Genomic DNA, 23,075 nt, shown 5'->3' with positions numbered 1-23,075 from the left:
TCACTTTCATACATTGGAGAAGGAAATGGCAACCCACTTCAGTGTTCTTGCCTGGAGAATCCCAGAGATGGGGGAGCCTGGTGGGCTGCCGTCTGTGGGGTCATACAGAGTCAGACATGACTGAAGTGACTTAGCAGAGATAGAAAGGTTGAAAACATATAAAGTCCTGCCATTATAGGTTAGCTATTTATTTTTTTGTATATAATATATTTATACATTTCTCCAAGCATAGCTGTTCCTCATTGTATATATTATTTTAATCCATTTAGTCATATGACCTATTCATTATTCTCACATGATTGTGTATAGAGTTATGTATGCTGTTTTTTCCTAACAGTTTAACATAAGCATTCTCCATGGTTATATAAATTTTACATAAGCATAAAAATTATGATTCATAATATTTCATAATGATTCATAATATTTCATCAAGTGAACAAACCATAGTATAACTTACTTGAACATTGTTTCCTAATTTTTTTAATATAAAATGCACTGAACTCCTCTATCCACATTGCTTTTCTTTTATTCCAGTTTATTTCTGTAAATTAAATTCTTTGAAGTAAAATTACTAAGTCACAGAGTATGACTGATGCCCACTGCCACCCCAAAGAGTTTTACCAGCTTATGCCTCCACCAAAAGATGCAGGAGAGTGACCAGTGGGGGCGTGTTTCTGTTGAGGAGTCAGTAGATGTATTTGGGTTGGTTCAGTTTTTTCTCTCCAGAGCTTAGTTCACCGTCTTCTGTGTCCACCAGTCTGAGTCTTGGTGGTAGCCCCTTGCCGTTAGGCTCTCCCCACCATGAGGGAGTGGGAGGCCTCAGATATGAACTCCTGCACACTGCCCAGAACCTGGCTTCTGGCCAGAATGGAATGTTCATGATCCCATGACCCCCCGTGACACGTCTTACTAACTCACAACAGAAGCGACGTGTCAGGCGCACGGAAGCCTGTGCTCACCGGATGGGGGGACACTAAGGTCTGCTGAGGCTTTTTTTTTTAATTGTCATGAGGTTTCATTTGTTACATCTGCCATTTCAGGATATGGCTTCCCCCACTATGGATTCCCCACGTATGGTGGAATTACCTTCCATCCTGGAACCACTAAATCTAATGCTGGGATGAAGCATGGTAAGTAGCACTTTTTTTTTTTTTCCCAATCATTACTTACACAACATTATCTTGAAAAAAACTGATAAATGCAAATAAGTTAAGACAATAACTTCTTTCCCCAAAACTATTATTTCCTGTGGAGAGTAGAAATTATATTCCTGATGCTCTATTTATATTTATATATTTACTTTGTACATGGCATGAACAAGGGAAAGAAAAGAACATTAGGAAGGAGCATAAACAGACTTACCTAAACAACAAACATAAAATCACCAAACTTACCGATTCTCCTTGTTTAACAAATACTACACTTTTGAAGACATTTAGAATTTTATAGGGGGAAAAAAAAAAGAATTTTATAGGGATGGTCTTTTCTCATCAAATGTGCCCGCTAATTAGCAGTTGTTCATGTGTTCATGCTTCACGTTGCCTGTCCATTCCAGTGTTGTTGCTGTTCATTCGCCCAGTCGTGTCAGACTCTTTGCAACCCCATTAACTGCAGCACACCAGGCCTCCTTGTCCCTCACCATCTCCCAAAATTTGCCCAAGTTCTTGTCAATTGCATTGGTGATGCCATCCAGCCATCGCATCCTCTGACACCCTCTTCTTCTGCCCTCAATCTTTCCCAGCATCAGGGCCTTTTCCAATGAGTTGGCTGTTTGCATCAGATGACCAAAATACTGTAGTTTCAACTTCAACATCAGTCCCTCCAACAAGTATTCAGGGTTGATTTCCCTTAAGATTGACTGGTTGATCTCCTTGTAGTCCAAGGGAATCTCAGGAGTCTTCTGCAGCATCACAGATCAAAGGCATCAATTCTTTGATGTACAATTTCAGTGTACCTATTGAAAAAAGAATACAAAAAGGTCTTTTTGTGTGTTCAACACCTGTTGAACATGTCAGATGCTTTTACATGTTTTAATCGTCTTCTTGATTCCACTGTAAAGAAAATATTAGTTTCCCCATTTTATAGAGAGAGCACATCAAGGTTCACAGATGACCATTCACTCACTGAAGGTACCTATTTGTTAGTGGCAGAACCAGAATTTGAACCAGGTCTGCCTGTAAAGCCTCAGTGCTCTCAAAGTAGCTGTCAGAGAGTATAGTAGGACCTGAATGAGGATGATCAGAAACTGCACAGGATAGCTCCCACAGTGAAGGATGTGAATTTAGACCACATCTTCATAATTTGCTTGAGCACGGGATGGGGAAAATAGCTGCTCTGCTTTCAAGAATTTTAAAAATGCCACTTCCTTGTAATTCCTAGAAGAGCTTTACTTCATTTTCCTCCTTTCCAAATAAACAGGATAAGATGTACATTTTTAGAAATGTAAAAACATGTTTTTTAAGCTCTTAAAGTTCTCATCACAAGAAAAGAATTTGTAACTCTATATGCTGATAGATGTTAAACTAGACTTACTGTAATGATCATTTTGCAACAGATACAAATATTGAGTCATATTGTATATGTAAAATTATTACAATGTTATATGTCAATTACATCTCAATTTAAAAAAAGTTTTCTGGAAGTGACTTTAAAATAGCTTCAAACTGGGTTACTTATGACCATTTTTTAAACAATTTTTACCCATTATGATTTATTCTCTGCAATATTGTGTTAAAGGGTTCAGTGATTTGCACTCAGAAGTTATATAGCCAAGAGGCAACCAGGTATAATACAAAGAAGGGCTCTTAAGTCTTTGCACTGAAGGCTATACAAAGTTTCTTTCTTCAGGAAAATAAGAATGAAAATAAACAAACAAACCAAAAAAACAAATAGCTCCCTAGGTCCCACAATTTCAATAGAAAATAACATCAACAGTTAGTGAAATTGTAGGTGTTAACATATCCTGGAAAACAGATCATTTGAAAAGGAATTTTAAATTAACTGTTTTTCTTTTCCCTTTGCAGTAAACCTGCCTCTGCCTTTGGCTGACCTTTGCTGAAACAGTGAATTATAACTGAGTAGATCTTACTGAGAAAAGGCTGATTTTTTTTTTTGGCTTTTATCTTAGGAACCATTGACACCCCATCTAAAAATGACCCTGAAAATTGTGGCAAGAGTGACGACAGAGAGGTTGTAAATCTCTCCGAGCAAGTAACAGAAACCACAGAACGAGATGGAGCATCCTGCACGGGGGGCACTGCCGCTAACCTGACGTGCTCGGTAGGAGTAAGAGAAGAGAACTGCAGCTTCCAGGGTGAGCGAGCTCGTGCAGGACGGAGGACCGCGTGGCACTGACTGGCGAGGGCTGAGTCAGGTCTGGGTGGAGAACCTGTTCCCAGAAGACAGGTTTATCTTCTGTCGACCTGAAGACTAAAGATGACACGTCCACATCTGGTTCTGTGTGCTCTCCGGAGCCCTGTATGCCTTTTGAAAAGCCCGCCGGGTCACTTTATTCACTCTGGGGTTTCCATTTGCCCAGTGTTATCTCTGGCAATAAAGTACAGACATTTACATATGCTTCTCCCGTCATGTCATGCAGTTTTAGGGTATCAGGAGAGATAATCTAGATCATTTCCACCGCAGACAATAGAGAGCAGTTGGCCTAATTTTGACAGTCTCCCTTCTCTGCCTGTAGCTTGACTTGTCACACTGAGGTGGAACTGCCTGAAAATAGGAACTTTTCCCTTTATGCTACTGCCTTCTTTGGAGAATTAGGATTAGGAGGGACAGTGCCTATTTGGAACCAGTACCCATTAGGGTATGAGTCACGACTCTAGGTCATCCCAGATTATGCTTGGAAGACTTTTTCTGTAAGAGAAAGATAGTGAATAAGTAGAATTGGGGGCTAATAGGGTTTCTGCTGCATATTCTTTTTTTCTTAAATGTACACACCATGCTTAGCTAGGGGGCCATAATAAACAGGCCACACACAGGATTTGGCCTGCAAGCCACAAGTTTCCTCCCACTGACCTTCAGGAAACAAAGTTTACAAGAACACCAGTGGCTGTAAAGCAACTACACCCCAATAAAAATTAATAAAACAAAGTCACAGACGATAAAAATAAAGACCTAACACACAAACACCAGTGGCTCAGAGAGAGTCTGTCTGTGGCAGAGACTGGTTTTTGACACTTCCTGCCCAACAAGAGAGTCATTTAAGATTCCAGTGAAGGATTATTTCCCCAGGAGATTGCTTCTTTACAATCGTGGCAAAATCCAGTGAGCATTATTTGGAGATTGATTATTCCCCTTAAAATAACAGACATTTCTGAATTTCTTTTCCCCCAAAAAATTATAGACAGATTTTTTTGAGATCAACCTCTATATTTGTCAGTGAGCCAACATCCACTTGTGCTTTTTGCAGTGAACACAGTCCAAAAGCACTGACAGGTGTGTGTGTGTGTGCACGTGCTCGCTCAGTCGCATCCGACTCTTTGCAACCCCATAGACTGTAGGCTGCCAGGCTCCTCTGCCCATGGGATTCTCCAGGAAAAAGTACTAGAGTGGATAGCCATTTCCACTGCCAGGGAATCTTCCCGGCCAAGGGATCGAACTTGTATCTCCTGGGTTGGCAGGTGGATTCTACCGCTCGGACTACCAGGGAAGCCCCTGAAAGGAGCATTTTCCACTAAATCAATGTGTCTCAGGGTCTCAGAATGCTGAATGCTGACGGTGTTGGCCTCAAGCATGCCATTCCTGTAGAGCAAGTACAGGAAACTCAACTGTGACTGTGATCATTGCTTTGCAGATAACCTCTTTCTGGAGAAGGCTATGCAGCTGGCCAAGCAGCACGCCAATGCCCTCTTTGACTATGCAGTGACAGGAGACGTGAAGATGCTGCTGGCCGTCCAGCGCCATCTCACTGCCGTGCAGGATGAGAACGGGGACAGGTAAGTCAGGACTTTTGTAAACAAGGTGTTTTAAAGGGACAAAGAGAAAAGAATTGTGTGCATGCTGGCTAGAGGTGAGACAAATTGATTGAAGTCACTGAATCCTGCTACTGAAGCATTCCCTCAAGAAAAAGAATGCACCAGTAAGGCTGAGTGGTGTCATCTGCTTCTCTATCCTGTGGTTCCCACCTGTTGAGTTCTAAAATAGCTGGTTACTCATCCAAGAGCACAGCACTCTGGGTTAGAAAACTAAGATGTGGGTGGCAAGTGGTACTTTTTGAAAAGCCCTGCTTCATTTGTTGGAATAAGATTTAGAATAATATCTAATAAACATTTTGTTTATTGGAATATTTTTGTTTATTGGAATAATGTAATAAAGTTTGGTCTTACCACATGTCTAAAGTGCTTATTATCCCCACTGCATACCTGTGGTAACAGTAATCTCAAGGAAAAGCCCAACAGAGACCAGCACAAGAGCAACAATGACAAAATGATTGAGAGGCCATCGTCATTCTCTCCTGGTGGGCAGCTCCTTCTCTACTGCCTGTGTTAATGGCCACCAGTCTGTGACTGGACCAGACTCTTCTGCTCTCACCCACGTGGTGTGGGAGTCCGCCATTCCACAACCATGCTTCCCCCTTCTGGTGTCGCAGGGCTCATAAGCGCAGGGACACCTGGCTTTTTTCTAAAACAGTTCTCCTCATCCTTTCACTGAGACATCTAAAATAATCTCAAAAGCCTATAAAAATAGCACGCGACAGCAGCTCTCAAGTCCAAGTCCAGTGGTTTGCTCAAAACCTTCCCCAAAATAGCATCAACAGTGAGAAATCCTTCTCTCTGGAAGAGCTCTTGGGTGCTGTGTCTTAAACCTAGTTTAAACACTGAAGCAAATGCTTTAGGAAAGTGCCAACCTCAGGGTTTCAAAGAGAGACCTTTGTTCTCATTCCTTGCAGTGTAACCAAGGATGTGGTGTAACCACTGGCCTTGTTATACAGTATGGGAGGAACCAGCACAGCCGTCGCTGTGTAATGTCATCAACAGCAGAACGTGTTTTACAGGGTTAAATAATCCAGTTAGCATTCAGTAGCATATAACCACAAGAGAAAGCAGTTAACCAGGACAGGACAGCAGTACTTCAGATGACATTCTTAGGGACCAGCTGATGAGCCTAAGAAAGGTGAGCGCATGTTAAGTTAGAAAGGGACCGCAGGTGTCCGAAGGGAGGACTGTGCATAGGGATACAGGCACACGCATTCAAGTGGGGGCATTGAGGCAAAGGTATGAACGGATGTGAGGACCTGGAAGTATATGGAGAGGCTGGGGACAGAGCCTTCCCTGCCCAGGCAGGAAGTGAATCCTTAGAGCCCCCTCCCAGGTCCCCAAACACTCTCATGCAAGCACGCCCTCCCTCCGGACTCCCCGCAGCTGGAAGCCAGACAGGTGAGACTAGGGAGGCCAAGGAAGAGTCCTCATAAGAGTGCAGACAGGAATAGCGTTGAGTCTTCACAGCTCAGGTCCCTTGTTTTCACTGAGCGTACTGTATTCGGCTATTAATCTGAATCCTGTGGCCATTAGTCATCACAGAAAATACAATGAAAAAAAAAATTCTGGTACTGGGGAAATTCCCATAAGGGTGTGAAAATTTATGGGGGAGGGGGAATGTACTTCTGCTATGAAATGCTGAGCTACACATGGAAATTTTTAGGCAGTTTTTGAAGTACGACCTTTTTCTTGGTATACATACATCATGTCTGCATCAGACTTCAGGACCTTTTCATCCGTCGTCTTTCAGTCCTAAGTTTCAAAAGACAGTACTGAAACCCTGAGATAATTCATTTAAAAATCTCTCTCAAATAATGATGCCACTATGTCAGTGTTAATCCCACGTAATACACACTTGCTATTGCCAAGAAAGTGGCCTGAGGAAAATGACCCCTGCCATGTTTAGAGAAAATGCACCCTGTGCTCAAATCCCGTATGTGCTGCCACCACGGGATCCTCCGGGTGTGCGCTGCACCGGGATCTGTCCATACCTCGGAGGGTTCATCATCCGGGATGTTCACCACCACCCCACAGAGCAGCGCACACGTGCCCCTGAAGCAGGAGACCTTAAGGAATTGAGGGATGGCTTTGGAGCAAGACAGTCATGGACGTGATATATGACCTGGATTGAGTTCTCTTATACCCATAAGTCTCAGTTTCATCACCAAAAATAAGGATAATATTACCTACCTTGTAAGACTATGATTAATATGATAATGTATGTCAAATGCTTAGTGTAGTCTGGTATTAAAAGCTCTAAACAAACAGTAGCCATTTTTTATTCTTGTGTCATTTCCAATTAGTTTTAATAGTAATTTTTTTTAACAAATTTTGTTTTTAGGAGTGATGCTTGGCACCTGCCAATATTTTCAACCTCATTACTGTAAGCCCTCAGTTTGTTCGGTCATCCTTATTTCAGTGTCTAAATTGTGTGCCAGGGCTGTAAGGCTGACCCAGAGAGAACCAGCCTCCAAGAGGCTCAGAAGACAGAGAGAGAGGGCGTACAAAAAACTGTAGTTGCTCAACCAAACAGAAAACTTGAGTGGGGGACAGCTTGCTCTGCCTTGGAAACTGAGAAAGTCTTCTCTAAGGATGTGAGTTTTGGACTGGCGCATGAAGGATAAAGAGGCACTGTTGAGGCAGACAAGAGGAGCAAAACCATTCCAGGCAGAGGAGAGAATTCAGGGGAGAAATACAATCACATTGTTCCTCTGGAGGTTTGCTTCAAGGCTTCTTCCTATAGTTACAAGTCTAACTCCACTCTCCCCTCTTGGGATCTAGGAAGTTCTTCAAGAGCCACCACTTTGTATTTTGGAAGAGGGGGCAGGGCTAGGTGAGATAACTACGTTTTTCTGAACAAATCCTAGTTCAGGCATTTAACTCATCATCTGTGTGTCTGGGTAAGTCAGGGAAAAGTTAGAGAAGAAAATGCCCTGAAACCATAGCACAGAGGCAGGGCTAGGATTTGAACTTGGAGACTTCTCTGCCTCAAAGTCCAGGCTTCTTTACACATCAAGGAGTCTGAACTGAGCCCCCAGAGACCAGGCAGGCTCTGTAAGTGAGCAGGCAGTAACACACCCACCTCGGGTTCAGGATGTTTCATAGATTCCAGACATTTGCGTGCCAAAGGAAACTAGGTAGGAGAGCCAAATTCAGTTTACAAATCTAATCCTATCGTGGGAACCTGTTTTCTTTTTTTTTCCATTAACACTTTAGCTGATTATTGCCACTATATTTTTATTCCAGTGTCTTACACTTGGCAATCATCCACCTTCATAATCAGCTTGTGAGAGATCTGCTGGAAGTCACATCTGGCTTGATTTCTGATGAAATTATCAACATGAGAAATGATCTCTACCAGGTAAGCAGAAATATCTAGGAGACGACTGAAGAAAAAGCCATGGTGTGTACCTGTGCTTGTGTGTATATTAATGGTAACATATAATGTTAACAGTAGCAAAAATAAAACAGTGTATCTCTGTACGTAATAGCAAAAAAGCCCATTACATAGGAATGTTCTTTTATGAATGAGGACCCTTTGATCTATGGGTATAATAGCAGTCACCCCACAGTGAAATTGAGCATCCTGCCGAGAGACTGCAAACTTGAAGCTTCAGAAACTTGCCAAAGCAGACAGTCTACTGCAGGATAAATACATCATCCGTATCAAGAAAAAATAGAATTGAAAAAACTTTTCAGTTTGAAAAGCCAGTGATTTACAAGAAGTTTGAAGTGTGCTGAACAGGTTGACAGCATCTAGATTAAATGGTTGTCGAATGAAGGGGTGCTGAGTCAAGAATAAAGAAAACTAAAAAGGTTGCTTAAGAAGGAACAAGTGTCTTTCAAAAACCAGAAAATTCAAAATACAAAATAATAATAATAACGTTCAAGGTGAAGTAAACAGGGAACACTAAAGAGATTTGCCCAAATCAGATTCACACAGAAATTAGGTAGACTTAAAAGCAGGCTGAGGAACTCTTGTTACAGAGGTCGTCAAGTATCTCAGAGAGTAGAGCTGACTGGAGACCCAGTGAGGCTGCCTGGTGGGTACACGCAGATTTCAGGTGAGGGAAGGAGACTGCGGGTGTCAGAAGCAAAGCTGGGATGCTGGTGTAGGGAGCCAGCAGACCCTGGCCAGCCTCCCAGGCCAAGGGGCCATGCTGGGAGGAAGTGAGTGGGGTCTGCGCCCTCCCTCTCCCCCGGTGCTCTCCCTTCCCGCTGCCTTTCCCCGGCCCCACCAGCCTTCTCTACAGCCTCCTGGTCTTGTGCCCTTCTCAGATTTTGTTTTCTCCTTCCCTTCAAGACTCAAAATGACTTCCCAGTCCTCCTGGGCCTCCACGGCATGCCCAGATGCCTGACTCAAGCCTATCCCTCCCTCTAAAAATACAGACACCCACCATGTACAGATATTTATACAGTAAAGGTGCTTGTTCCAGTTCTTAATTTTTAAAGCAGTGATGTGAGTCGTTTTGTAAAAGCAATAGCACTGAAATGTTTACATGTAGCTCCCAGTAGATCTTTATCTGTGAATAGATGGATCAGGTTGATCTGTGTCTCCTGATGAGGGAAAGTAAGTTTCCCATTGGATATTAAGGCATTAGGCCACGTCTTTGGCTGTCATGCTTAAGATCGAAGGGAAAATGAAGCTGGGGAATTCTTCACTGACTCATAACTAGGAATGAGGTCTAATTTTAGGTATGTATTTAAAGGATAGCTTCTTCACATTTTCATACCAGTTTGGGTGTTGCTGGTATTTGGAAAGTCACTTGGCCCATAAAGCTTGAGTCTCTCAGGCTTTAGGACCGACTCTTCTTTCACCGTCACAAGTATACAGATAGAACTGGAAACGGGACCTTGTACTTCTCAGTCCCCCTTTCAAAGAGTGCTTAAGTTCAGTGCCTGTATGTCAGATTCAAGGAATTGTTTTTCTGTTTATAAATAGGACCTGCAAAGGACTCTGCACAACAGGCTTAGTAGTTATGATTTATTATGTGCCAAACTCCTCACTGTATCATTCGGGTATACCTATTGAGACTCTCCACTGTGCTGGGGACAGAACTCTGAAACCACCCCCTTTGATGCTTCCATGCCTTCTGATGTGGGGACTCTTGGGGGCATGCAGGTTCACTTCCTGCACCCGTTTACCATCATTTTCATTAATGGGCAATGATTTGGGACCCCCTGGCTGGCCTTTAAGGTGTCAAACACACACCCAGTGGTGACTTTTATTTGGGAACTAGAAACCCACTAATATTTAACCTTTCATTTTTCTGTTGTAACAGTTCTCTGTTAGCTATTCTTGATGGGAAATTATACAGTTCCCTAAATAATTTGGATTATTTGGCAATTGTCTGAAACATGCTCCCAAAATACCTTTCACTAATCTTAGTACATTTCTGTGGCCATCTGTCGTGACCAAATCTCTCTTCCACCCACCCTCTAGAGAAAGCTGCACTCAAAATAATATAAGTACATAGGGTTAAGATTTTTCTGAAAATATTTCTGAAATCTTTTCCTTTTAAACTATTTTCTCCCATTCCTCTGCTTGCAACATAAACAACCACTCTAGCTTGATACCAATTTTATTTGCATATGTTTCCTATAAAACCTGAGTGTGGGGTTTGTGCATGTATTTTTTGTTTTTAATTATCATATATATGTTTGCAGTTTTTAAAATAGTATGTAAGGATATGCATTAGAGAATCAAAGTTACCCTGCCTAGCAGCATACAAGTTCTCAGTCCCACTCCCAAATATAAGTATTTCCCTAGGTATTTGCTACCTTAACATGTATACTTTAAAGTAGACAGATATTTTAATATACCTTTTCAAAATTTATTTTTAATTGGAGGGTAATTGCTTTACAGTGTTGTGTTGGTTTCTCGTGTATAAGAGCATGAGTCATCCGTAAGTATACGTGTGGCCCCTCCCGCCCAGCCTTCTACATTGTCAGAGCACCAGGCGGAGCTCCGTTACCCCACAGCTTCCCAGTAGCCGTGGTTTACACATGGTGGTATGTGTGTTTCAGTGCTGCTCTGTTCATCCCACCCTCTCCTTTCCCTGCCGTGTCCACAACTCTGCTCTCTGTTTGGGACTCTCTTCCTGCCCTGCAAAGAGCTTCATCGTTACCATTGTTCTGGATTGCACATGGATGCATTAATATACAATATTTGTTTTTCTCTTTCTGATTTCACTCTGTACAACAGGCTCTAGGTTCATCCGTCTCGCTAGAACTGACTCAAATGTGATCCTTTTTATGGCTGAGTAATAGTCCATTGTATATATGTACCACAGCTTCTTTACTCATTCATCTGTTGCTGGACATCTAGGCTGTTTCTGTGTCCTAGCTGTTGTAAATAGTGCTGCAGTGAACACTGGAGTACGTGTGTCTCCATAGTGACTGTATCAGTTGTGCAGGAGCGTTCCCTTTTCTCCACACCCTCTCCAGCACTTACTGTTTGTAGATTTTTTTGGAGTACATGTGTCTCCATAGTGGCTGTATCAGTTACATTTCCCCAACAGTGCAGGAATGTTCCCTTTTCTCCACACCCTCTCCAGCACTTATTGTTTGTAGATTTTTTGATGATGGCCATTCTGACCAGTATGAGGCAGTACCTCATTGTAGTTTTGATTTGCGAGTGATGTTGAGCATCTTTTCATGTTTGTTGGCCATCTGTCTGTCTTCTTTGGAGAAATGTCTGTTTAGGTCTTTTGCCCGTTTTTTGATTGGGTGGTTTTTCTGGTATTGAGCTGTATGAGCTGCTTGCGTATTTTGAAGACTAGTCCTTTGTCAGTTGTTTCATTTGCAATTAGTGTCTCCCATTCTGAGGGTTGTCTTTTCATCTTATTTATAGTTTCCTTTGCTGTGCAAAAGCTTTTAAGTTTAATTAGGTCCCACTTGTTTATTTTTGTTTTTATTTCCAGTATTCTGGGAGGTGGGTCAAAGAGGATCTTGCTGTGATTTATGTCAAAGAGTGTTTGGCCTGTGTTTTCCTCTAAGAATTTAATAGTTTCTGGCCTTACATTTGAGTTTGTTTTTGTGTATGGTGTTAGGAAAGTTTTTTCTTACATGCAAACCATGGTGTATTATACATACTGCTTCTGCTTTGCAAAAAACTTCCTTAAATTTTTAATTTTAGATTCATAGGTGGTTGCAAAAAATGTACTAGGAGGTTGCATGTACCCTTTACCTGGTTTCCCCAGTGATAACATCTTGTATAACTCTAGTCCAGTATCGAAGCCAGGAAATTGATATAATCCACAGATCTCACTTGGGTTTTGCCAGTTTTACTTGCTCTCGGGTGTGTGTTCATACAGTTCTTCGTGCATGTATTTTTAAGTTGCATGGGTGGCTTTGTCCTACGTGTCACGATCTCTCTGCCTTCACTGTTTGTGGAATTTATCCATGCACCTCTGTATACAACTAGCTCATTGCTTCTACCCCTGAAGAGGATCCTGTTGTGTACATCTTCGATCTGTTCTGTACCTGTTTCCCAACAGTTGACACTTAGCCAGCCTCTCACTTCCTACCTCCAGACAGTACTTCGGTGAAGAGTCTCACTCACATGCCCTTGTGGATTTGTGTCCCTCAGGCAGGAATTGGGTTGCTGGGGTGTTTGTTTACTTGGCTCTGCAAAATGTCTGCCTAAGTCCACATGCCAGCAAGCATGGTATTAAAAGTTCCTAGATTCCTACATTGTATAATTACTTTAAGATATAATCCTGGGGTTTAGGATCTAAAATATCATAGAAAACCTTCCATAAGACCATAGAGAGAAAAAAAAAAACAACAACAACTTACCATTAGTAAAAAAAAAAAAAAAAGTTTATTAAGAGATTTTTGTATGATATGAAAATTATATTAAAACTACAGATAATGTTAAATCTCTGAATGGTATAATGTGATTTCAGGTCTTTTTTCCAATCTCATTCTCTTTCCTTTCCTCATCTCCCCAAATGACATATCTGATTACTAAACACAGTTTATTTTTTATTTTGAGAGGAAAGCTCATGGCTATAATGTCTAAAGTTCCAAGGACATGATTCATTTCAAGCCAGGCTATAGTTCTAAATGATGAAAAAAAAAAGGGGGCGGGGGGGTAGGAAAAAAAGAGAGTAGAAATGTTGGGGAAAAAAATCCTGTTTTGTTTCTGTTATATTAAATAATCACTGTAATGATGCAGCACAGTATCTTTCATCCCATTCTCACCTCATGTGCCCAACAAGGATGTTGGTGGTCCACCTGCTGTCACCACTACGGCCAGAAACTGCTTACTGAGAAGGAAAGTGTAGGCAAATTGTCCTTAGAGAGACTGGATTTCACAGGCTGCTGTGAAATAGACTGATCTGTATAAAAATATACTGCTGTTCTGGCAGTGACCTAAGTTCTTTGAAAGATACTTTCTTGAGTGTGTTTGTCTTACTCATCTCGAAAATGCAGTTTTCAAAACATCTCATTTGCATTCACTGAGGTGCCGCTTTGTGGGCAGGATAATCAAATGGACTACTTATGCACCTGTTACGTGTCAGCAACTTGGCTCGTTTGTCCATCTGAGCCTTCTTTGTGAGGTGGCTTTCTTATTCTCTTATGCCTTTGAGAATCCTTTTATAAAGTGTGGTGGCAGAATCCTGTTGGTTGGTCTCATGGATCTTGTCCCTGGAACAATATTTTTTAATTTACCAATTTTTTTTTGCATGTCATTATAGAATGACAGTGTCTTTGTCAATTGGTTTCTGCTGGGTAGTTTGTTTAAACATTTTCAGTAAAACCATAAGTTGATTTGGTTCGTTAACATATGATTTCTAAGGTGAAGTTAAGACTCCTACTAGAAATTCAAGAAAACCAAATTTACTAATAGGAGTTAACTGTCAAAAATCAATTGACTGCAGCCAGAAACAAAGCTATTAAGAATTGTAAAAAATAAAACTTTTTAAAAAATAAAAAGAATTGTAAATATAAAAAGTAGTTTTGATAACTGACTAAATGTCAGTCCAGTGTATATTTATCATTAGCATATGATATGGAATGGAGAGTAATTCATTTGCACAGGTGAGAACTTAATCTGGGAATGAGAAATGGGCCCTCAGTATGATTCCACCTGTCGCAGTCACAGCTAAGCCAGTGGATTACACGTGTCTGTGCCACTGACCAGTGTCACCTCCTGCCTCTCCTCCACTCCCTAGACACCCCTGCACTTGGCAGTGATCACCAGACAGGAAGCTGTGGTGGAGGACTTGCTGAGGGCGGGCGCTGACCTGAGCCTCCTGGACCGCTTGGGTAACTCTGTTTTGCACCTCGCTGCCAAAGAAGGACATGATAAAATTCTCGGTATTTTACTCAAGCACAAGAAGGCAGCACAACTTATTGACCACCCCAACGGGGAAGGTAAGAGACAATCACACATCGTGGTGTAACCTCTGTCTGCTTTCCAAACAATAAGTAGCTACCAGATAAATGTGCCTATTTGATCTGCACCCCAAAGTGCTTTCCTTAACCACTGGGAATTCATCGTCTCTCATGGAAATTTCCATTGCTGGCTGCAGCTAATTCCTTTAAAGATGATCTGGAATAGTCAGTAGGAGGGAAAAGCAAGACCTGAGCAAACACCATTCTGGATATGTATAAAAAGTATTAGCTGCTCAGTCATGTCTGACTATCTGCGATCCCATGGACTGTAGCCCGCCAGGCTACACATTCTCTAGGCAAGATACTGGAGTGGGTTATCATTCCTTTCTCCCGACCCAGGGATCAAACCTGGGTCTTCTGCATTGCAGGCAGATTCTTTACCACCAGGGAAGCCCCCTCAATATGTAGAAAGCATCCTTTATTCAGAGAATGTTTATGTGCTCTCATTGTCTCTAGAACACAAAAGGAGTCAGGGGTTTACATGCAGGACAGCTGACTTACAGCACCTATAAAGACTGGAGTAGAGACCCATGCTGACCCCCAACAGCCTTGCCTCCCCGTGACCATCCCTGTGCTTGGGCCGTAGGTCTGAATGCCATACATGTAGCCATGATGAGCAACAGCTTGCCGTGTCTGCTGCTGCTGATGGCTGCGGGGGCTGACGTCAACGCCCAGGAGCGGAAGTCGGGGCGCACGGCCCTACACCTGGCTGTGGAGCATGACAACATCTCCTTGGCTGGCTGCCTGCTCCTGGAGGTGAGGGATGCACTTACCTGCCTTCTCATTCAATTCCCAAGGGTATCTGGGAAAATCTTTTCAAAGAACAACTTGGCTAACAGCTCATCTCCCTACCGTCGGCTCTACCTGTGTAGTATCTACTGGAGGCTTCAGAATAGCCGCTCAGGCCCTCCAGTATTCCCCTGCCCGGCATCTCTGAGGATCTCTGCACTGGCAGAGCCTGCCTAGAATACAGCTGGGCCTGTAGCATGACCTGGAGAGCCACGCATGCAGGGGAGGTGGGGACAGAAGGGCGAGAGGACCTTGAGCTAACCCTTTTCTGTGTGGGCGGATTTTAGGGTGATGCCCACGTGGACAGCACCACTTATGACGGAACTACACCCCTGCACATAGCAGCCGGGAGGGGGTCCACCAGGCTGGCGGCTCTTCTCAAAGCAGCAGGTAAGGCAGCCTGGTAGTCAGCCCTAGAGAATGTCATCAGGAAGGCAAACCCAGACTGCTAGAGCAGCCAGGCCGCCTCCTTAACCTACGGACGTGCTGCAGAAAGGCACAAATAAATAAAAGTGGCTGCAAATCCCACTTAGCAGCCATGAAGGCTCTGTTTGTATTAGTAACCCTGGGTGCCATGCTGATGGTCATGTTAGTTTTTACTCACCTGTTTTGGATTTGGATTAAGTTGAGTCCCATGACAGGAGATCCTAAGGTTGAACTGAATTCCTTGTAGAATTTGGAGCAGTATCAACCTTAAGGTCCCATCACAGGTCCTCAGAAGGAAGCGTTTATTGGTATAATAAAGCACTTGAAGACTTCCATTTGTAAGAAAGGTCTCTGAGAAGCCAAAATGATAGGGACAAACACATGGGCCGTGTGTCAAGTGCTGTCATGTACCAAACCCTAAAAACTGCTAGCTTCTGTTGGGCTAGGTATTTCACACTGTCTCATTTAATCTTACTTAATCTGCAGTGACCCTTTGAGACACATCCCATTACTAGTCCCATTTTATAGCCAAGGAAACAGACTGGTGAGACTTTTGCATCCCAGTTCCTGGACCCCAGTAAGGGGCAGAGCTTGAGTCATATCTTGTCACCTTGAACTTCCAGACTCTTCTCTCTCTGTTTCTCTCCCCTGCTTCGCTCAAGGATGTAGAGTGTTATTCCAATTCAACCCTTTCATCCTGTGAGATAAAGGAAAATTATTCCTGCTCATCTTTGAATCTCCACTGCCTTCTACATTTAGAACCTCAAAAGTGTTTAATTGTAATTGGTATCTCAAGCCTGTCCTGGCATATTTGATTTACTTACAAGGTTATTGTTTTTAGAAAATAAATGCCTCACCAATTCAAGAAAATAGCAGATTAAATACCTTCTTTTAAAAAAAACTGAGACTAGGAAAAATATAAGAACCTTTTCTTTGGCACCGTATTTTTCTGACATCATATCCCAAATAAGCAGCCTTCTCTTTTCTCCTTCATCAAGCTGAACATTCCCATGAACAAGAGACGGTGATTGCAGTGTTTATGGTTAGTTTGGGGAGTCACTGGTTATGATAATAAAATGCCTTCAGACTAGAAGCTATGACCTTTCAATAACTACACATCCTACCAGAAGGTCTTCTTGGTGCTTTGCATTTAAGGATCAGTGCCATAACCCAGGAATAAAACACAACAGGTTGGCACTAGACAGAAAGCAGCTTTGCTCTTTTGAGCAAACAGGTGAAGACACAGAAACACGAGGTGCCAGGCATCAAGTTGAACACATGGGGCCTTAAGCCTAAGGGTGTGCCCTTGTTGTTTAGTCGCTAAGTCATGTCCAACTCTTTGTGACCTCACGGACTGTAACCCACCAGGCTCCTCTGTCCGTGGGATTTCCCAGGCAAGAACACTGGAGTTGGCTGCCATTTCTTCTCCAGGGGGTCTTCCCGACCCAGGGTTGGAACCTTGTCTCCTGAGCCACCAGGTAGCCCCTATAAACCACCGTCCTCAGTCCTCAGGTTAAAGGTGCATCGCTCACAACTATCCTATGGGGTCAAATGTGAGCGTCAGTCCAAGTCTGTGTTTTTGAAAGTATCCTTGGCTATACAGAGCTATCATTGGTCACCTTTACAGTCAAGATATATTAGAATTTAAAAGCAGGTTTCTGGATATTTTAGTGGAAATGTATTTTATATATTCATAGAATCTGACCCCTGTGGGAAGTGAGGAGCCAAGAAGATGTGGGTTTTACCTAATGCTGTGTGACTTGGCTCCACAGGAGCAGATCCCCTGGTGGAGAACTTCGAGCCTCTGTACGACCTGGATGACTCCTGGGATGAGGATGGAGAGGATGAAGGGGTCGTACCAGGAACCACTCCTCTGGACATGGCCTCCAGCTGGCAGGTGAGCCCCGCTCCACCAGCGTGTTGGCTGCCTCTGAGGCGGCAAGTGGTCTTCCTCAGTCTTTATTCCCCAAAGCCTGCACCTGGTATTTTTAAAAGACAGGCTGCTTGTCACGAGCTGTATTTATCTTGAAAAGCCTATCCGCTAAAGATCTAGGTCAGCAGAGTTCTGAACATTAAAGCGTATGCCTAATCAGATCAGAGTTAGATGAGAGAAACTCAGAATTCACAAAGCGTGTTGCCCATTCTGAACTCAGACCAGAATCCTTCCCATCTGAGTTTCTGAAGCCAGGATGCACGGCATGGTTGGCCTGAACTTCAGTAAGTAACTGCTGAACATGAGACGAAATGGGGATTCTTCTGGGGGGTTTTCATCAGTGGAAACAGAAAAGACTTAAAGCCTTCCTCAGAACTCTGCTGACCCAAGATCTGAAGGTGAAAGCGGTTACCAGGTCCTTGGGCCCAGGGAGGGGAGCCACAGGAGGAGGTGGGCAGCACACATCTCCAGCCCAACTAACTGAACTCCTGAGGGGCAGGCGCTGCTCCCTGGCAGAAACCGCCTCCCCAGGGCCCGTGTGGCGTGAGCTGAGTAACCCTGCAGAGAGCCCACTACGTTGAGCGCCTGGTCTTCCCAGAAGCCTCACCACAGAACACAAAGATAAGCCACTGGGTGACCCGGCATGGTCCTCACCCGGGCCAGTCAGCCAAGTGACTGCAGGGAATGCAGGAAAGCCTCCATAGCTATGCAGGTTTCTTTTTCCTTTACATGTTAACTTTTATTGGGGGTATAGTTGATATACAGTGTTGTGTTAGTTTCAGCAAACTGCATCTGTTACACGTATGTCCACTTTTTTAGATTCTTTTCCCATGTGGTTCATTACAAAGTATTGAGTAGACTTCCCTGTGCTATACAGTAGGTTCTTATTATCTTTTATCCCAAGACTTTTTTGCCCCCTCAGTTAAAAGGTGAATGGTGGCACGAGGCTATCCTCAAGCCTTGTGAACATTTGTACACCTCAATTTGCTGCTGCTAAGTTGCTTCAGTCTTGTCCGACTCTGTGCAACCCCACAGACGGCAGCCTACCAGGCTCCCCCGTCCCTGGGATTCTCCAGGCAAGAACACTGGAGTGGGTTGCCATTTCCTTCTCCAATACATGAAGGTGAAAAATGAAAGTGAAGTCACTCAGTCGTGTCCAACTCTTAGCAACCCCATGGACTGCAGCCCCCCAGGCTCCTCCGTCCATGGGATTTTCCAGGCAAGAGTACTGGAGTGGGTTGCTATTGCCTTTTCCATCAATCTGAGCAAGCTTAAAAAACTGCTTCTCATGAGTCTTTTTACCAGGGAAGAGGGGCAGCCAGACAGTACAGCTTCATAGCATGACTTGGGTTCAGTTCTTGCCCTAACTCTCAGGGAAACGTCATTTACCATCGACTCTGACCAGCACGTGGCTGCTTGGGTGGCCTGGACCTCCTTTGTCCCTCAAAAGGGCTGTGGCCTGGTTCTTTGTGAGGCTGGGTGGGGTCTTCCTATGTGGCTCAGACAGCGCTTGTGGGGCACAGCCTCCTGGGCCCAGAGCCCCAGAGGGCAAACAAGTCTGCAGGCCAGGGCACCGACACCCCTTCCCACTCCATCTTAGTGGGGTACAAGCCCCTCCTGAGGAAGAAGGGCTGAGTTCCTTACCACAAAGCAGCTGATTTCCCTGGTGGTCCCTGTAACATCCCCATGTTTTTCTTCCCAACAGGTATTTGACATATTAAATGGGAAACCCTATGAGCCAGAGTTTACGCCTGATGATTTGCTGGCACAAGGTGAGCTGTGGGAGGACCAGGTGCCCTGAGCCAGTGTCACCTCCATCCTGACCCTGAAAGGGGCTGAGGGAGAGCCGGCGTTACCCAGACTCTGCTGTGAAAGGCGGGGGCTTCTCTCAGAAGCAGGGGGTCCTACCACGGAGAAGGTCCAGCTGTGACCTACCACAGCGTGGGCTGTTCTTGCTCACCTGGGTGGCTGCTGACTCTCCGGTGCAAGAGCTCGACTGCTTCCCTGGGGTGGGAGGGGGAGCCGTGTGGCCGTGACCCGTCCCTGTGAGAGTCTCTGATCAGGTAGGATGGTCATGTTTCTTCTTGATCTCCTTTAGGAGACATGAAACAGCTGACTGAAGATGCAAAGCTGCAGCTCTACAAGCTGCTAGAAATTCCTGATCCAGACAAAAACTGGGCTACTCTGGCACAGAAATTAGGTCTGGGGATACTGAACAATGCCTTCCGGCTGAGTCCCGCTCCCTCCAAAACCCTCATGGACAACTACGAGGTAACGTATCACCTTACGTTGTCCCTGTAGTTCAGTCGCTAAGTCACGTCCAACTCTCTGCGACCCCCTTGGCTGTGTTTATCTGACTGTGTTAACATTACCGGCCAGAGCACAGCCCCTTCCCCTCTCCCTTAACTCTGAGCAATAAAAGCTTAGTCACTCCCCAAGTCCTGGGAGGGTGGCCCAGGCCAGGAGGAAACCCACCTTGGTTGTATTCAGATACTTTGAGGTGTGCTGCAGAAATGCTACTTGGAGGGTCAGGATGGCCACAGAACGCCGCTCTCCTGAACAAGAGACTGTGGCCCACATCCGTGCCCTCCTCCACCCCAGCACAGCCCTTGGTCTCATGTGAGCACATCCCGGAAGCAGCTCTCTGTGAGGTCACTCCTAGCAGAGCTGTTATCTGGTGATGCTTCTAATTTCTAAAATAAATGCTAAAAAACCGCGGGGTGAAGTTACTTTCCATTGAAAATTCCATCATTGCTCATCTCTCAGCGGTCTTCAGAGCTTCAGGGAGACTATAGGTTTCACTCTAGAGCTTTACTGCCTCGGCAGTCTCTCTGCTCACTGTGAAGTGCTTCTCTGTGATTTCCTGAGTGGTCTCTGAGCTGAAACAGGAAACTTGATTCAAAGACCATGTTGAGGCTCCCTGCTTTCTTTTTAGAGGCTCTCCACCAGACCTTCCATGCCCTCAGGCTATCTCAGTGGAGGAGGCAGCCTGGCAGGGGGACAGGGTGTGGTGTCGAGTTTACAGCCTGCCTGCTTATTTCCTGCACAGGCTGGAACATAGAAGCACACTCTTCCTTCATTTCTCAGGTCTCCGGGGGCACCATAAAGGAGCTGGTGGAGGCCCTGAGACAGATGGGCTACACCGAGGCCATTGACGTGATCCAGGCAGCCTTCTGCACCGCAGACACCAGCCCGGCCAAGACCACCTCCCAAGCCCACTCGCTGCCATTCGCCCCCGCCTCCACAAGGCCACAAATAGGTAACGAAAAACAGACAGAAAGCAGTTGAGACGTGCCTCTGGTCTCTGGGGGTGTGGCCTGTCCTTCTCACCATCACTCCTGAACACACTGTCCCCGCGTCCATGTCCCTCTCAGACCCCAGGTGCGTCATCCCCCCCCTCCCGCCGCTACTGCTCAGGGAGGGGCTGTCCCCAGCACAGTCACCTTGACACACGAGTTACTGAGGTCCGCAACAGACGACAAAAACACCACGATACTGGTGGTGAAGGTAAGCTCAGTTTCTCTCACTTCTTAAATTTATGAGCAGGATGAGCAGACCAATGTCTGTGGAACCAGGACTAAGCGCCCCAGACTGTGGGCTAACACCCCGATGTTTCCATCAGCTGCTCAGCGTCCTCTCTCCAGGGGTCCCCTCATTCCTGCTCCCTCAGCTGCCTCCCCCGCCAACCTCCACAACACTGACCTGTCACCCTGCCTAAACACATAAGCACAAGAGTCCTCCATCTCGGCTTCTCCTTCCAAACTGCCAGCACATCTTCCTGCTCCTTACTCACCCAGTGTCCTCGCCTCACTGCACTGAGAACACAGAAAGAGCTGGAACTCTGGTTTTGCACCAGCAAACCCCCCAGCCCACCCCTCACCTGTCCAGACACTCCTGATTCTTGCCTCTCTCACGTGTCAGCCTTTTCTCCTTCCCGACCGGATCCCCTGGTAAGTAGGTATGGTTCCCGTCATCTTTTCAAAGTAAACAGAAAACAAACACTCCCTTGATCCCCAGCTGCAGACCAGTTTCTCTGATTGAACCAAGCTTCCTCGAAGTCTGTAGCTATTCTTCACACCGCATGACGTCCTTCCTTGACCCTCTGTGGTCAGTTCTGCCTGCCCCTGCGGCAAGAGTCCTCTCACCACGAGGACCCACGTCCACTCAGATCTGCTCACCACTCTTCTCAGCTGCCCCCGGGCACAGGTGACCACCGCCTCCTGCTTCAGGCCACCTGCCCCACGCCATGCCCACCCCCACCTTGTCTCAGCCTCCAGAGCCCCCTCCTCACGGCCCAGGGCTCAGACCCCCTCACGCCCAGACTCAGCACTGCCACGGCGCTCGTGGGCAAAGCAGTGCTCCAGGAGGCCGCGACGCCGTGAACACTCCCTGGTCCCAGCACCTCCCAGCGCTCCCTCCAGCCTCCTCCCCTCTGTGACCACCGCCCTCGACCCGCGCCCCCATTTCTTACCTCATTTCTGCGGCAGCTCCCAGCTGGTTTCCAGTTTCCAGGCTGTTACTCTGTCAGCACCTACAGTCCATTCTCTACACACAGGGAGCGTGATTCCCTTTAAAAATGCCGTGGCTCTGGTTGTGTGCGCTCCTCTTCAGGCATCCACTCAGCCAGTCTCCGCTGAGCGCATCCTGCCTGCCCAGCACTGTTGCGGGCGGTGGCGGCCCCGGGCTTGTCTGTCCTCTCTTTCCTACGTGGTGTTCACACGCCCCCTCCTGCTCCCTGCCCTGTGTTCCTTCCGCTCCCCCAGCTCGCTGCACTGATCCAGGCCCAGGGCCTGTGAGCCTTCTCTTCCCCTTCCCCGCACAGGTCCTTACTTGGCGGGCTCCTTCTTGCCATGCGTTTCAACACCAGTGTCTCCTCGTCAGGGTGGCCGTCCTAAGGGAGTGAGGACAGGTGTTACACACCCTTTAGAAGGGAGCAGGGTACCCCCAGAAAACCTCCCTCATCTCCTGTCCATGACCTGATGCTCCTTCCACACTAAGAAGTAGGTAAACACTTCTATTTTAAAAAGCATCAAGCCCTCATTTTATAGTTATTTTTAAAATACCTCACAGTTCCTAGCACACGACAGAAACCCATAAAGACTGATGGGTTGAATAAATCCATCAGTAACCATGGCCTTTTCACTGCCGTGAAGGTCTTACTGTTTCAGTGCTGGAATTTAACATGCAAGGAGCCCTCTGACTCGGGTATGGTAGACTTCTGTTTTCCCTGGTCACTCTCTCCCGACGGGAAATCATTCACACTCTTCAGCTCCCTAGAGACACTTCTCAAAGGGAAATCAGACCTACCTGCCTAGTAGAAGCACATTTTCACTTTTTGGTTGTTTTTTTTTTTTTTGCTACCAAAATGTTCCTGAGGCAGTGTATGGTGTCGAATAGCATGTGCAGCCCAGAGGCTCATTTTTAGCTCCTACTTCTGTCACCAACTTATTTTGCTTACATTCAGCAATTTCCTCTGCTATACAATAGGTAGTAGGTGGAAAAATAACGCCTAATTTCTAAGAAAAAAAGTA

The 23,075-nt window shown here is 45.3% G+C and overlaps 1 protein-coding gene and 1 long non-coding RNA gene across 5 annotated transcripts in view; one reads left to right on the top strand and one right to left on the bottom strand.

Moving 5' to 3' along the window:
* Positions 1–23,075, top strand: part of NFKB1 (nuclear factor kappa B subunit 1) — a 125,287-nt gene that overhangs the window by 100,996 nt on the left and 1,216 nt on the right. For both annotated transcript variants that reach the window (XM_069593609.1, XM_069593611.1), the window contains exons 13-23: positions 1,041–1,130; positions 3,128–3,313; positions 4,808–4,949; positions 8,238–8,352; positions 14,174–14,375; positions 14,983–15,152; positions 15,473–15,575; positions 17,384–17,508; positions 19,250–19,316; positions 19,643–19,815; positions 20,632–20,803. In XM_069593609.1, the coding sequence (XP_069449710.1) occupies positions 1,041–1,130; positions 3,128–3,313; positions 4,808–4,949; positions 8,238–8,352; positions 14,174–14,375; positions 14,983–15,152; positions 15,473–15,575; positions 17,384–17,508; positions 19,250–19,316; positions 19,643–19,815; positions 20,632–20,803 (1,545 nt within the window). The remainder of the gene's footprint in view (positions 1–1,040; positions 1,131–3,127; positions 3,314–4,807; positions 4,950–8,237; positions 8,353–14,173; positions 14,376–14,982; positions 15,153–15,472; positions 15,576–17,383; positions 17,509–19,249; positions 19,317–19,642; positions 19,816–20,631; positions 20,804–23,075) is intronic.
* LOC138442364 (uncharacterized) lies at positions 12,791–22,775 on the bottom strand. 3 transcript variants are annotated; one of them, XR_011257665.1, is made up of 4 exons: positions 20,020–21,264; positions 19,505–19,636; positions 17,357–17,590; positions 14,798–16,308 (listed from the first exon to the last, which is right to left on the bottom strand). It is a non-coding gene; the product is annotated as an uncharacterized lncRNA (long non-coding RNA). The 3 variants fall into 3 exon arrangements; XR_011257664.1 differs by lacking the exon at positions 20,020–21,264 and having other exon boundaries at positions 12,791–16,308; positions 19,505–19,996; XR_011257663.1 differs by lacking the exons at positions 19,505–19,636; positions 20,020–21,264 and adding an exon at positions 22,016–22,775.

The sequence above is a fragment of the Ovis canadensis genome, chromosome 6 (genome assembly GCF_042477335.2).
Source record: "Ovis canadensis isolate MfBH-ARS-UI-01 breed Bighorn chromosome 6, ARS-UI_OviCan_v2, whole genome shotgun sequence".
NCBI classification, from domain to species: Eukaryota; Metazoa; Chordata; class Mammalia; order Artiodactyla; family Bovidae; genus Ovis; species Ovis canadensis.
The sequence above is the reverse complement of the archived record's forward strand: the minus strand, read 5'-3'. Positions and strand labels throughout refer to the sequence as shown.